The sequence below is a fragment of the Littorina saxatilis genome, linkage group LG15 (assembly GCF_037325665.1).
Source record: "Littorina saxatilis isolate snail1 linkage group LG15, US_GU_Lsax_2.0, whole genome shotgun sequence".
Classification (NCBI taxonomy): Eukaryota; Metazoa; Mollusca; class Gastropoda; order Littorinimorpha; family Littorinidae; genus Littorina; species Littorina saxatilis.
The window spans coordinates 29,990,424-30,005,981 of record NC_090259.1 but is presented as its reverse complement, the minus strand read 5'-3'; the positions used below and the strand labels follow the sequence as shown (position 1 = coordinate 30,005,981).

General features: G+C 42.5%; 2 protein-coding genes across 10 annotated transcripts in view; one reads left to right on the top strand and one right to left on the bottom strand.

Annotated features, from left to right (window-relative positions):
- The window catches only part of LOC138949041 (TRMT1-like protein), a 322,855-nt gene that overhangs the window by 22,200 nt on the left and 285,097 nt on the right, over nucleotides 1-15,558 (bottom strand). The window lies entirely within an intron of this gene.
- Nucleotides 1-15,558, top strand: part of LOC138949040 (outer dense fiber protein 2-like) — a 60,304-nt gene that overhangs the window by 12,083 nt on the left and 32,663 nt on the right. For 4 of the 9 annotated variants that reach the window (XM_070320764.1, XM_070320765.1, XM_070320760.1 and 1 more), the window contains 6 exons: nucleotides 3,018-3,179; nucleotides 4,134-4,476; nucleotides 5,675-5,863; nucleotides 6,599-6,714; nucleotides 14,443-14,622; nucleotides 15,416-15,469. In XM_070320764.1, the coding sequence (XP_070176865.1) occupies nucleotides 3,018-3,179; nucleotides 4,134-4,476; nucleotides 5,675-5,863; nucleotides 6,599-6,714; nucleotides 14,443-14,622; nucleotides 15,416-15,469 (1,044 nt within the window). The remainder of the gene's footprint in view (nucleotides 1-3,017; nucleotides 3,180-4,133; nucleotides 4,477-5,674; nucleotides 5,864-6,598; nucleotides 6,715-14,442; nucleotides 14,623-15,415; nucleotides 15,470-15,558) is intronic. The other 5 variants (XM_070320769.1, XM_070320763.1, XM_070320762.1 and 2 more) reach the window with 3 other exon arrangements.

Here is a 15,558-nt window from a genome sequence, read left to right as displayed (position 1 = left end):
TACTATGTTGCAAGCCCCTGGAGCAATTTTTTGATTAGTGCTTTTGTGAACAAGAAACAATTAACAAGTGGCTCTATCCCATCCTCCCCCCGAATGTGCGAATGTAGGGATCCTGCCTGATCTTCGCATTACCATGCGCTGTTTGCGCCGTTTTCGGTAAATAGGTACACCGGCTGGATCGGGTATTTCCGTAAACGCTGCCTCGAGTGTCAATGACGGCAAACACGGACTCGGCACCGAGTGCATTTTCACTCGTAGCGAACATGAGCATTTCGATCGGGTTTGTTTCCCGACTTTGCAACTCCCATTCCATTCATTGCAGACCTTGTCCGCCTTGTACGAATATGTATCGGTCAGTTGACCACCCAAACGTAAAAACTATCAATCCCTCGACCGGACGAGGCTTACAGGCCCAACGCGTCAAATCAGAAAGGAATGCGTCAGAGACCGAAGACCGAGGCCTGGCAACAACGCTGCAATAAGACCAATTTATTATCTCAACGAGGAGAAACTCAGGTGTGGTGTATAAAATGTAATGATCACAGGCACTCAAATTTCAACTTTTTCAACATGTTCAGACTTTGAAAACAAGCTGTTTTATTCACTTTTTTTAAATTTTTTGTTGTAAAGCTAGATTTTGTTTGATATAGATCAGCATTGATACCATCATGAGAGATCTCTTTTTATCCTACATACGTAAGAGAGACACCCGTGAGATAATAATCGTTCAAATCACACGTGTGTATATCATGTAAATGAGGTCATGTCAAGCAAGTCTGGCAAGGACCTGTTTTTCCACTGCTTATGATGCCAAAGTGACCGAGACAAACGTCATTATAGAAACAAAAATTGCGCTCGCTAAGTACCCTCGATGAATCTTTAGAACTAACACGTCACGCCACACTTTCAGAGTGACGTTTCTTTGCTTTGACGTAATAGATTTCACGAGGCTTTAGAAGAGATCGAGGTTCCAAACCAAGCGTCTTCAATTTAGCTGCCTCGACTACAGGACATTTTCAGTAAAATACACGTAAGTACAGTATGTAGGATAAACAGAATACTACATGGCTTGCTGCGTCGTACCAGATTTACACTCGTTGCTTTTTCAAATAGTGAACAGCTCGCTTTCGCTCGCAGTTCAATATTTTAAAAAAACAACTCGTGTAAATCTGGTACGACACAGCAAGCCATGTAGTATTCTCTTTAGATTTTTCTCAGTGCTGTACTTCATTAGCTGCACACTGTGATCTTTTCTGGATCATTTTTAAAACCGGCACGGTTGGCCTAGTGGTAAGGCGTCCGCCCCGTGATCGGGAGGTCATGGGTTCGAACCCCGGCCGGGTCATACCTAAGAATTTAAAATTGGCAATCTAGTGGCTGCTCCGCCTGGCGTCTGGCATTATGGGGTTAGTGCTAGGACTGGTTGGTCCGGTGTCAGAATAAATTGTGACTGGGTGAGACATGCAGAAGCCTGTGCTGCGACTTCTGTCTTGTGTGTGGCGCATGTTATATGTCAAAGCAGCACCGCCCTGATATGGCCCTTCGTGGTCGGCTGGGCGTTAAGCAAACAAACAAAATCATTTTTAAAGCGAATTAGTTATACAGCGTTACCTGTGATGAAAGGACAGCCTTGGGACCAGCCACAAGTGTCCCTACAGTGCAGGTGGCCTGTCATGACAGGTATACTTTGGTAGAGATAATATAACAAGTCGCGTAAGGCGAAATTACTACATTTAGTCAAGCTGTGGAACTCACAGAATGAAACTGAACGTAGTCCGCCGCTAGTGCAAAAGGCAGTGAAAGTGACGAGCCTGTTTGGCGCGGTAGCGATTGCGCTGTGCTTCATAGCACGCTTTACTGTACCTCTCTTCGTTTTAACTTTCTGAGCGTGTTTTTAATCCAAACATATCATATCTATATGTTTTTGGAATCAGGAACCGACAAGGAATAAGATGAAATAGTTTTTGAATCGATTTCGGAAATTTAATTTTGATCATAATTTTTATATTTTTAATTTTCAGAGCTTGTTTTTAATCCAAATATAACATATCTATATGTTTTTGGAATCAGAAAATGACGAAGAATAAGATGAAATTGTTTTTGGATCGTTTAATAAAAATATAATTTTAATTACAAGTTTCCGATTTTTAATGACCAAACTCACTCATTAGTTTTTAAGCCACCCAGCTGAAATGCAATACCAAACCCCGGCCTTCGTCGAAGATTGCTTTGCCAAAATTTCAATCAATTTAATTGAAAAATGAGGGTGTGACAGTGCCGCCTCAACTTTTACAAAAAGCCGGATATGACGTCATCAAAGGTATTTATCGAAAAAATGAAAAAAACATCCGGGGATATCATACCCAGGAACTCTCATGTCAAATTTCATAAAGATCGGCCCAGTAGTTTAGTCTGAATCGCTCTACACACACACACAGACAGACAGACACACATACACCACGACCCTCGTCTCGATTCCCCCCTCTATGTCAAAACATTTGGTCAAAACTTGACTAAATGTAAAAAGGGACAAGAGAAGGTGTCCTTTGAAGGGAGGTGTCCTCTCATGGGAGGGTCTACACATCGCAGGTACCGCTGTATTACATATGTGCCACATAAAGCTTTTTTTGTATGTAACCTTTTGACTGTTCACTTGCAAGACTTTCACTGTTATCTTTCACTTTTTTCTCAGGCACAAAATTGACCTTTTCTGGCTGTGTACGCATTTGGATTTGTCACTTGGTAAAATGTAGGGCTGCTGATGTATCGTTGAAAAATATTGATTCGAGTTTAACAAAAAAATATAGCAATAATATTGTAATAAAATTGGTCATATATAAATGGATAAACAAGGCCATGACTGTCATGGTATAAAATGAACAGAGTGTACATTTGACAACTGGATCTGTGTTGCACGCAGCTATGGATGTTGTTTCCAAATTTCTGCCAGGTGAATGTCAGCCACAGTTTGAAACACAGACAATAATTAAGAACCTGCTTGGTTGATTTCCATGAAGGTTTACTTACACTTCGGGTCCACCCCTATCCCAGGATGAGCTGGAAGAGGATTCAGATTTTCTCCCGGGGGATTTTCCACAAGAGGATTTTCCCCAAGGGGATTCCCCGTATGGGGCTCAGGGAGAAAATCAAATGAATGCTCTCGCTCTCTCTACACTTCAGTGAGATGTTGTTTTCTGATAGTTTTGGATTTTGGCAGATGTTTTTTCGTGATCAAAAAAAAAAGAAAGGTAATATTTTGGAACGTTTGTTATTGACAAAACAATACGTTTTGTCATTAACAAACGTTCCAACAAATTACCTTTCTTGTTTTTTGATTCTGAATTTTGGAACGTTGGCAGTCTCTTTGTTTTTGGATTTGTTTTGTCTTGAGTTTATTGTTAACATCGCAACCTTTATTTTCTCACATGTTTTGACATTGTTTCTTGGTCTTCATTTTGAGCCTCCCCTCCTCTCTCTCTATTTCTCTCACACACACAAACACACGCACACACGCATATACTCTCCATCTCTCTCTCTCTGTCTTTCACCAGTTCAGTTTGTTTCATTTTGCTGCGTTCATTTCCAGGGTTGTTAAGGCACAGCTTGCATGTCTTTCTTTCCCACCGAAATTTGACATTTAGTCAGTACAGTTGCTTGGACGCTTTAATGTCCAAAGGAACCTTTTCTTTTGGCTTTGTTTCTCTTTGATTTATTGTGCATGAGAAACTACAGTTATCCTGTATCTGAATAAGTTTGTGTATGTTTTGCTTAAACATCTTTGAATTACTGCTGACGAATGTTAGAAGATCAATCAATCAATCAATCAATCAATCAGAAGATGTGTCTTCGAGGAAATATAAAATATGATGCTTATTTTCTTGTTTGAAACAAAACCTAATGATTAATTCTTATACTTGCAGTCTTTTATCTGCTAACTTGTTATTAAAAAATGTAAGGTGATGATTTTGATTTTGATTTTTTTCTAAAGCTTAACCTTGAAGGAGTCGGATGAACTGGTTTCATCCTTTGGAAATGGTTTCAAAAGCACTAAGACATGAAAGCATTCGTGCAGATGCAGAACTTATGTCCATGAAAGCAATGCACGATGTTAATGTAAATCTGAACTTTTTCAGGTCAGAGAAAGAGCACCTGAACCATGAACGAGAACAGCTGATGAAGAAACTGATTGAAGTGGAGATGGATGGTCAGGCCGCTCAACAACATGTTCGGGAATTACGAGACGTCATCCGCCGTCTCAGGGAAGACAACCGTCTCTCTATGTCGTCAGTGGAGTCTGTCCGTCTGGCTAAACTCAAGGAAGCTTTCTTCGAGAAGATGGCCGACTTTGAGGCCACCAATCGCGCACTTCGTCGGTTGCTCAGGGCGCACCACCGTTCAGAGGGGGAGGCTGCGCGTCTTGCGGAACAGCGAGAACTTCTGCTGAGGAAGGCGGCTGATGGGGATGTTTTGAATGAAGTGAGTTTCATTTCTGGTGGGGTTTTTTTTTTTATATTAAGTTGAGTTTTCTTATCGCTGCTGTGAATAATTAAAGGGACTGTTTGCTACTGTGCGAACAATACTGTTTGTTGAAATAACATCAAGGGTTGTGAAAAGAGAGAAGCCAGACTATATGACGAATGCCTGAACTTGAAATCACAACAAGGCATTAATTTGATATGGTGACCGCGGCCTTCGGCATCAAACATCTTAAAATGTTCAGAATCATACCCGACAAAACAGATTTACTACAATGTGACCTGACTTACATGTAAGAATTTAAGTTTTTAACATTGGACCGGAGAGGTCACTTGCCCTCTCTCTTATCTCTTTCACCTTCTTTGAGGCAGTACACCATAAAAGTGCCCTTTGCAGCAGCGCCCCCCCCCCCCCCCCCCCGCCCTCTTATGTACACTCCCTTACCTTAGTCAAGGTACCAAACAGGAATTCAATCTGCCAACACCCCCCCTCCCTCCCCCCCCCCCCCCCCAAACTGCAAGTGGACTGGCTCCATCATGACAAACCAGCTTGAGACAGGAATGGAGGACTTCTACAGGTCCTCTAACCAGGTCATAGCTCCCCCCCCCCCCCCCCCCCCTTTTTAAGACCCTCCAATTTGAGACGTCATCCCTTTTAAAACCCTCTTTTTTCAGACTTTCTGTTTATAGCCTTTGTAAGTTTACCCCCATTTTAAGACTTTCACAGATATTATGTTTGTTTGTTCGTTCATGGGCTGAAACTCCCACGGCTTTTACGTGTATGACCGTTTTTACCCCGCCATTTAGGCAGCCATACACCGCTTTCGGAGGAAGCATGCTGGGTATTTTCGTGTTTCTATAACCCACCGAACTCTGACATGTATTACAGGATCTTTTTCGTGCGCACTTGGTCTTGTGCTTGCGTGTACACACGGGGGTGTTCGGACACCGAAGAGAGTGCACACAAAGTTGACTCCGAAAAATAAATCTCTGGCCGAACAGATATTTTAAAATAGAGGACCTAAAAAGGAGGGTTCCACTGTACTCATTTCTCACCTGGTCCCTTTGAGAAACTGCATGCCGTTTCCTCATTACAATAACAGTATTAACTACACAATGTCATGAAGGAGAACACTTTGAAATATACACATCGGAATGAAAGACAAATAAAACTGACCCACTTCTCTTCATTCTCACAGAGACTTCATCTGGAGTTGAGAGATCGTGACAGAGTGATCGAGGAGCTGCGGACCCAGGTGGTTGCACAGCGAGAGGAGAGTATGGCGCTAAGCAACCTTCAGGATTCCCTCGAGGCCACCCGCGCCCACCTCCAGAAACAGCTGAGGCAGAAAGAGGGCGACTGCAACCGCATGGCTGTACAGATCAGGGTAAGCAGGAGAGGGTGGGTGGGGGAAGGTGTGTGTTGTGACATGGGGGAGGGGGTGGATTGGGGGATAGTATGGCGCTAAGCAACCTTCAGGAATCCCTCAAGGCTACCTGCGCCCACCTCCAGAAACAGCTGAGGCAGAAAGAGGGCGACTGCAACCGCATGGCTGTACAGATGAGAGTAAGCAGGAGAGTGTGGCTGGGGGAAGGTGTGTGTTGTTAAAGCGGGAGGGTGGGGGATAGGATGGTGCTAGACAATCTTCATGAATTTCTGAAGACCACCCTCTCCCACCTCCAAAAATAGCTGCAACAGAAAGAGGCGGACTGCAACCGCATGGCTGTCGGGTCAGGGGGAGAGTTGGCGGGTGCAGGGTTGGACTGGGGAAGGGGAGTTAGATGAAGGATGAATTCTGTTGGTGTTCTGGTTCAGGAAAAATGAGGGGGGATTGTCGGCAGATTGAATTCAGTTTCGTACCTTGACTGAGTTAAGGGGGGGGGGGGGGAGGGGGGGGGGCACAGCTGCTGCTGCGATCACTGGGGCACTTTCTGGAGTACTGCCTCAAAGAAGGTAGAAGAGAGAGGGCTAGGGACCTCTCCGGTCCAACGTTAAAAACTTAAATTCTTACATGTATGTCAGGTCACATTATAGTAAATCTGTTTTGTCGGGTGTCTTTCTGAACATTAATAATTGTTGTGTTTTTTAAAGTTTTTTCACAATTGATTTTCCCTGTCATAAGACCATAGAAGGCCAACTGGCACAGAGCAAGATTGAGATGGACCATCTCCAGGACTTGGTCAACACGGCCAAACAACGGGCCGACAACGACAAAGAGGCACTGAAGAAAGCCACACGGTAACACTCCTGCCATACTGTGTCTGTCTTTCTCTCTCTCTCTGTGTTGCTGACTGCATGCCTCTCTCTGTTTCTCCTTTTTTGTCAGTCTGTCTGTCTTGTTCGTCTATCTGCCTATCTGTCTGCTTCTCAGTAAAGTGGAAACCCCCTTTTAAGACCCACTGAGACTCTTTGCCTTTTTGAGACAATTTTCTCCAACTCTCTGTGGTTCATATCCTCTGTCGGGCGGGGATGTAGCTCAGTCGGTAGCGCGCTGGATTTGTATCCAGTTGGCCTCTGTCAGCGGGAGTTCGTCCCCACGTTCGGCGAGAGATTTATTTCTCAGAGTCAACTTTGTGTGCAGACTCTCCTCGGTGTCCGAACACCCCCGTGTGTACATGCAAGCACAAGACCAAGTGCGCACGAAAAAGATCCTGTAATCCATGTCAGAGTTCGGTGGGTTATAGAAACACGAAAATACCCAGCATGCTTCCTCCGAAAGCGGCGTATGGCTGCCTAAATGGCGGGGTAAAAACGGTCATACACGTAAAAGCCGTGGGAGTTTCAGCCCATGAACGAACAAACAAACAAACAAACAAACAAACATATCCTCTGTAAATTTACCCTTATTTTAAGACTCTCTTCTCTTTAAGAACTGATGTTCTCAGATCTTTGCAGGTGTACCTGCAAAAAGGGGTTCCACTTCTTCTTCTTCTTCTTCGTTCGTGGGCTGAAACTTCCATGTACACTCGTGTTTTTTGCACGAGTGGAATTTTACGTGTATGACCGTTTTTTACCCCGCCATTTAGGCAGCCATACGCCGTTTTCGGAGGAAGCATGCTGGGTATGTTCGTGTTTCTATAACCCACCGAACTCTGACATGGATTACAGGATCTTTTTCGTGCGCACTTGGTCTTGTGCTTGCGTGTACACACGGGGGGTGTTCGGACACCGAGGAGAGTCTGCACACAAAGTTGACTCTGAGAAATACATCTCTCGCCGAACGTGGGGACAAACTCACGCTGACAGCGGCCAACTGGATACAAATCCAGCGCGCTACCGACTGCGCTACGTCCCCGCCCAGGGTTCCACTGTATAAGTGTACCATTATTCCTGTCTGTGTGTCAAGTTGCTCTGTCAGATTACCAGTTACAAAGGTATTATACTCAATGATGGCTGAGAGGTCTTCCTGCATAATGCCATGATTCATCTCCCTTTGTGCATTCATTTGTGCAAATCATCCGATCAGTGAGAATGTGGAACTGATCTTTTAAGTTGGCCAGTGTAAACGCCAGCAGTAGATACTTTTCCAACTTTTCCAATGGCTGGGCTAGAAGAGGCCGGTTGAAGTATGTTTTGTGGTCTAGTTGATAACGCGTCCGCCCACCCACCCCCAGCAAGTTTTCAAAATTAGGTTTTCTTTACGTTCATATTACGGACATTGAAATCATTACAGTGTGTTGCACCCGCATATATTTTATTGCTGCAAACATTCTTGCTTGGTTGTTTTTGCGGCTGAATTAGAAAAGAACATCACGGCAGTTACTCTTGAGGGTGCTAGAAATGCTTGCTTTGGGGCTGCTTTAATTGCTGTTGAATTTTTGAAGTGATGTGCACAGATTTACCTCTGTAGTGTTTACATAGTCGGCGTGGAGTGTGATTGTTTATGCAGCATTTCTGGATTAATAATGCTAAGGACCCATGCACCATTGGTTTGACTGGCTTTTCATGGAGGTGTGTGTGCGCTCATTTTACATGTTGCTGATAGAATGAAGCATTAAATACAACAATGGAGATAAGGCAATCGTTTCAAAAGTAACAGATCGATATGAGGCGCTTTAGTTAGAATGCTGGCGTTATTCCCAGAGTCTTCAGGTGTATATTATGAGGTGCACCTTTTATTTCACTTTAGAAAAATTAGGCCCACCCACATCCCTTTGTAACTTTGCAGACATGAGATTTTCCCGCAGATCAGCAGATTTTTTTTTTTTTTTTTTTTCATTTTACAATCTCCAGAGACAGACCATTCTTGAGATTCCCAGATTGCACAATTTTGCCTTTTTTCACAAATTTTCCAGGGGAAGGGGGGGGGGGGGTATGATTTAAGGATATTTTTTTCAATTTCATGATCTTTTGCCTGATTAGCTCTTCTGTGTCTTATAAATTGTAAATACAGTGGAACCTCCCGTAACGACCTCTCCCAAGAACGACCCCCTCCTTTTGCCGACCGAATTTCTCGGCACGGATGCTTTTCACACTGTAACTAACCTCCCAAGAACGACGCCCTCCTTTTTCCGACGACCGACTTACCAACTTAGGGTCAATAACGACTTTTACCTTTTAACCAGTGAGCGTCAAAGTTCGTAATTACGCAGCACACGCGGAACACGCACGCCATTAGTCACGCATCAAGACTCAGGGGTGGTAGTCAGTGTAGTCAGTAGTGCGTGCAAGTCAAGTGGCCCACGGCTGTCATCTTCACACCTTTTCAGTTGCTGTCACAATGGAAGGACTGCCCTCGAAGTAGGGGGGGGGAGGGGGGGAGGGGAGGGGGAGGGGGGGGCAGAGAAAGGAGATGGGAGGGGTTGGATAGGGGCAGTTAGAGCTACAACTCAATAATGAAATGCTGTGTACGTATTCTGTGAGTGTGTGCTCACCAACTGAAACCTCGGGTCAATGACCCATACTTGCCAATGAGCAAGTTTTACCAATGGCACGGTCTCCTTTGATGTCAGAGAGGAAACTCTTCCTGTCCCAGGTTACAGACACTGACCTTACCCGGGGTCAATCACCGAGTTAGTCTTACCTATGAGACCACGCGCGTGTATGTGTGTGTGTGTGTGTGTGTGTGTGTGTGTGTTATGTCTGCCCATCTGTGCGCTGGTGTATGCACGTACATTATGCTTCTCCAAATGGGAACAAAAATAGGATAAGTGACACAACTTTCAAGACTGAACTGCCAAACAGTTGCCACCCCCAGACCTGTGCACATCTACGGTTTTTCCGTAATTTCTCCGATTTTTATATGCAGAATACGGTGCTACGGATTTGTAATTAAAATTCCGAAATTCCGATGTTTTACGCAACAACAAAAATTTTGTACTTTTTTTCTGTTTTAAGATTTTTTGACCAAGTAGTTGGTCGTTGCGCTGAAAAGACGTCTTCCGATTTTTACCGGAAGCGCGCGTGTTCTCAGCATTGAGCCTTTGTTCTTAGACTTAGTTCGTCCAGCGTCTGCGTGGCAACTTGTGATTGAAGTGAAACATGGAAAAGAAAACAAGTCGCGAATTACTACATTTAGTCAAGCTGTCGAACTCACAGAATAAAACTGAACGCACTGCATTTTTTCACCAAGACCGCATACTCGTAGTTTCGTCAGTCCACCGCTCGTGGCAAAGGCAGTGAAATCGACAAGCCAGAATAGTGCGGTAATGGTTTCGCTGAGCGGGATAGCACGCTTTTCTGTACCTCTCTTCGTTTTAACTTTCTGAGCGTGTTTTTAATCCAAACATATCATATCTATATGTTTTTGGAATCAGGAACCGACAGGGAATAAGATGAAATTGTTTTTAAATCGATTTCGGAAATATTATTTTAATCATAATTTTTATATTTCTAATTTTCAGAGCTTGCGTTTAATCCGAATATAACATATGTATATGTTTTTGAAATCAGAAAATGATGAAAAATAAGTTGAGCGTAGTTTTGGATCATTTTATAAACACATAGTTTTAATTACAATTTTCAGATTTTTAATGACCAAAGTCATTAATTCATTTGTAAGCCTCCAAGCTGAAATACAATACCAAAGTCCGGCCTTCGTCGAAAATTGCTTGGCCAAAATGTCAATCAATGTTATTAACAAATGAGGTGTGACAGTGCTGCCTCAACTTTTACAAAAAGCCGGATATGACGTCATCAAAGACATTAATTCAAAAATGAAAAAAACGTCTGGGGATATCACACCCAGGAACTCTCATGTAAATGTTTTATAAAGATCGGTCTAGTAGTTTAGTCTGAATCGCTCTACACACACACACACACACACACACACACACACACACACACACACACACACGCACAGACAGACACACACACACACACACATACACCACGACCCTCGTCTCGATTCCCCCTCTATGTTAAAACATTTAGTCAAAACTTGACTAAATGTAAAAAGAGTGCGAGATTCAGATAGTGAAGAGGAGACACCAGCTCACCAAAGAAGAAGAAAACAGCACAACAGTGCTGGAAGTCCAGTTATTCTCAAGACAACCTTGAGATCGTAAAATCCTGCAAAGGTCAGACCTTTGACCTTTGAACTGTCGTTACAGCTTACTACTGAAACATTTTAAAAACTACTGAAAATTGGTTTGTTTACTACTGATAAGCGTTTTGAGTGTGCACAGGTCCGCACCCCTGTAAAAAAAACACGTATATCTCCCAAACTCCCAATAAAGACCCCTCCTTTTTACGACCGATTTTTCTGGACATTTTCAAGGTCGTTAGTGGGAGGTTTTACTGTAGCTTCTTTCAAATTTATTTTCATACCGCAAAAATTAGTGTCAGTGCTAGATAATCTTAGACATGAATGCACGCAGTACAGTCTTGTAGTTATAATCTGTGAGTGATTCTCTCTTGCTCTTGTGGCAGATTCTCTGTAAAACAAACTTAATGTTTGGATGAAACATATAATGCATTATTATCGTCAAATGCATGTTAATATTGCGAATCTGGTCAGTTGATACGAACAAAAGTATCCAGAAAGTTTTTATGATGATTAATAATTCATTAATAGATTTTTTTTTTAGGTAAGATGCTCTAACGAGCTTGTCTGCTACTAGTTCTGTGAGAGAGAGTCACAGAGAAAAAATCACATTCTTTGTGTTATTTGCCAGTGTTTATTTATTTACTTATTTTGTAGCTTTTTTGTTTTGGTGTTTTTCACAATTGCACGTTCCTTCTGTTCTTGTTCGATTTCCTATTCTTTGTCTTTTCTTTTAAGTTCCTCTCTTGCATTATTGTTTTGTGTTTGGTGGATGTTATCTGCGTGTTTATATGAATCATACATACACTTTTATGTGAGTTCTGTTTTATTGTCAGACTTTTTATGTGTAACTATGTGTCAATTACTTATCTTACGTGTTTTTTGGGTTTTTTCGGTTTTTGAGTCACTTGAGAAAAAGTGACTCTATGTAATCGGTCAGTGTTAGTCTGTCCGGCCGGCCAGCCGTCCGGCCGGCCGGCCGTAGACACCACCTTAACGTTGGACTTTTCTCGGAAACTATCAAAGCGATCGGGCTCATATTTTGTTTAGTCGTGACCTCCAATGACCTCTACACTTTAACGATGGTTTCGTTGACCTTTGACCTTTTTCAAGGTCACAGGTCAGCGTCAAAGGAAAAATTAGACATTTTATATCTTTGACAAAGTTCATCTGATGTGATTGAAACTTTGTAGGATTATTCTTTACATCAAAGTATTTACATCTGTAGCCTTTTACGAACGTTATCAGAAAAACAAGGGAGATAACTAGCCTTTTCTGTTCGGCAACACACAACTTAACGTTGGGCTTTTCTCGGAAACTATAAAAGTGACCGGGCTCAAATTTTATGTGAACGTGACTCATTGTGTTGTGAATAGCAATTTCTTCCTGCATGTCCATCTGATGCCTCATATAATATTCAGAACTGCGAAAGTGACTCGATCGAGCGTTTGCTCTTCTTGTTGTTCATCATTTTAAAAACAATTTTGTTCTAGATTATTTTATATAACTATAAGTGGTCGTTGTCTATGAATTGTTTTTAATGCTTGTATGTTATTTTTTACGAGAAAACTTTTTATGTCAAATGTTAAATTTTAATGTCTAATGTAAAGCGCCATGAGACTGGCATTCGACGGTGAACAGCGCTATAAAAGAATGTTTTATTATTGTTATTATTATACAAAAGTGTTTTTATATGGTTGTGGCATGACTGTGGTTCTATGTTTAAATGTTTTGTTACAGTCCACGTCTTTGTTCGAGCAGTGGAGAGTTTGCATTTGAAAACTTTTTGCAGTCAAAATTTGTATATGCATTCAAATTATATATATATACAACTAGATGAATACCCGCTTCGCCGGGTACGGCTTTGCCGGGAAGAAGTCGAGCCGAATACCCGGCTGCGTCGGGGACCCGGCTTTGCCGGGTGCGCACCGCACGAAGGAAGGGAGATAAACTCGCAAAACACTGGAGAAGATAAGGAAGAGTAATACCCCGCTTCGCCGGGACAGTGACCTTCTAAAAATAGTATAACAGGAATATGGATTGAGCGTTGTCGACAGTGACCTTCTAAAAATAGAAACGGGAATATGGATTGACGCCACACGAAGGAAGGGAGATAAACGCAAAACACTGGAGAAGATAAGGAAGAGTTAGTGGGAATCACGCACAGCGCACGTGTTGAAATATCTCATCGATGAGGTTGTGTCCGGGGTGTAGCTGAATACGGTGTCCAAATTTGAAAAAGATCCACCGAGAACTTTGGCCGTGCATTGCGAACAGACAGACAGACAGACACTAGTCGTATATATATATAGATAGATAGAAGCAAATTTCTGAAGGTTAAATATCTGTTTGAAAAAACCCACCTAAAAACAATATAAATTCTTAGTAGAGGGTAAGCATATGGACATGCATGTACTTATAAGTAATTGCAACAGCTCTTACTTTGCTTTATCTTCAACCAGATACAAATACTCAAATATTCATGACGTCACCACAAATTTCGGTTTTGGTTCGATGTGCGGATTACTTTCATGACGTTTCTGTAACTTTGCGGGTTTATAAGGCAGGAGTTCCTGAACAGCTCTTTGCAAATTGAAGCAGACAATTCTGGCAAGTGAGCTTTATCTAGTCAAAATAAAGGAATGATCTGAAATAGAAATGAAAAACCATGGCTTCAGCCGTTTGCGTGCCAAGTGTAGTTGTACAAGTACAGGATTTCAACACGTTTTTGTGTCTGTATCGTGTACTGACTTGACTGGAAATATCAGTTAGATTAAACCAAACCCGTGATAATTTTGGGAAAAGTTGTTATAAGTCCACGTATGGACTGTCGTATGTCGTATCGGAGAGGGGGACGTAAAATGGAAGTGAGAAATACTAAGACAAAGAAGGAGAACAAATCTATCAGAGATATGTTGGTCGTAATATTGAGGGACCCACAAAAGAGAGGGGTTGTAAAGGGAAGTACCACTGTACTTATAAGTACATGTATAGTTGCAACAGCTTTTACTTTGCTTTATCTTCAACCAGATACAAACACTCACTAAAGATTTACACCCAGGTATACCCATTCCATTCCCGTTGCAGAAAAGGGAAGAAGCAAAAATGTTTCAAGTAGAACAAATTTAACAAATATGGAACCATCCTCGAGGAAAAGAGCAAGATTTGGATAAACAGAACAGCTTCAATAGCAATAAATAAACAAAGAAAAAAGAGAACATGAAGTTTTGGCCAACTTTCCCGTGCTATGCTATGCTAGCTTGGTTTTTCTGTCCCCAGAACTAGTATTTATTTGGGACATGACGTGGTTATCTGCTAGGCTTTCACGTGTGAAACCATGTTTATTTTCATACACTCTCCTCTGTGTTTATCTCTGTGAACCTGGTGGCAATATGCATGCATATCTGTGAGCTGTGATATGTGTGTCTTTGTGTGTGTGTCACGCTCTGTGTAATTGAGTGGTGTGTGTGGGTGGCCGGCAGAGCGCAGAAGCAGCGGGCGGAGCGCGGAGAGGGCGAGCTGGAGAGGATGCGGGGACAGCTGATGGAGAAAGACGGACTCGTCAACGAACTCACGGCCCAGCTCTCCATCGCTTGTTCACGTCTAGAGAAAGAGTCCTTGCAGAAAGAGCACGCAGAAGTGCAGCGTTCCGCTCTTGAGAAGTGAGTTTGAATCAGACATCCTGGTGCCAGAATGTTCTGTGATTGAGTTTGTTTTGTTTGTGTTGTGGAAGTAGTTGTTGTCGCTCACTCACGCCCACAGAAAGAGCATGCAGAAGTGCAGCGTTCCGCTCTACAGAAGTGAGTTTGAATCAGACATCCTCGTGCCAGAATGTTGGGCTGTGACTGAGTTTTTTTGTTTGTGTTGTGGAAGTAGTTGTTGTCGCTCACTCACGCCCACAGAAAGAGCATGCAGAAGTGCAGCGTTCCGCTCTACAGAAGTGAGTTTGAATCAGACATCCTCGTGCCAGAATGTTGGGCTGTGACTGAGTTTTTTTGTTTGTGTTGTGGAAGTAGTTGTTGTCGTTCGCTCATGCCGAGAGAAAAAGTACCTGCAAAAAGGGCACGCAAGAAGTGCAGCATTCCGCTCTACAAAAGTGAGTTTGAATCAGAAGTCCTAGCTGGTGCCAGAATATAGTTTGTTTTGTATGTGTTTCTGGAAGTTATAGTGATTGTTGTGGCTTGTTGTCGTCACACCTGCACAAAGAGCACGCAAAAGCTCGGTGTTCTGCAGAAGTGAGTTTGAAATAGACGTCCCTGGTGCGGTTTGTGTACTACATGTACTAGTTTGTTTTTGTTTCGTTGTTTTTAAAGTAAAGAAAGAGTTTGCTCAGAAAGAGAATTTGGAACCGCTGTGTTCAACTCAAGTGATTTGGAATGGCATTTCAGGCTAGGTTGTTGCTGTTTGTGATTCGGAAGTTAAGTTGTTGTTGTTCTTGCTTTTTGTTCCGTGTAGAAAAAGAGTCCGTGCGAAAAGAGCACGAGGAAGCACAGCATTAAATCTACAGGAGTGAGTTGGAATGACGTCTGTGGACAGAAAATTGTTCTGTGATTTCGCTTGTTTTGTTTGTGTTAATTGTGGAGTTTTGTTGTTGCTAT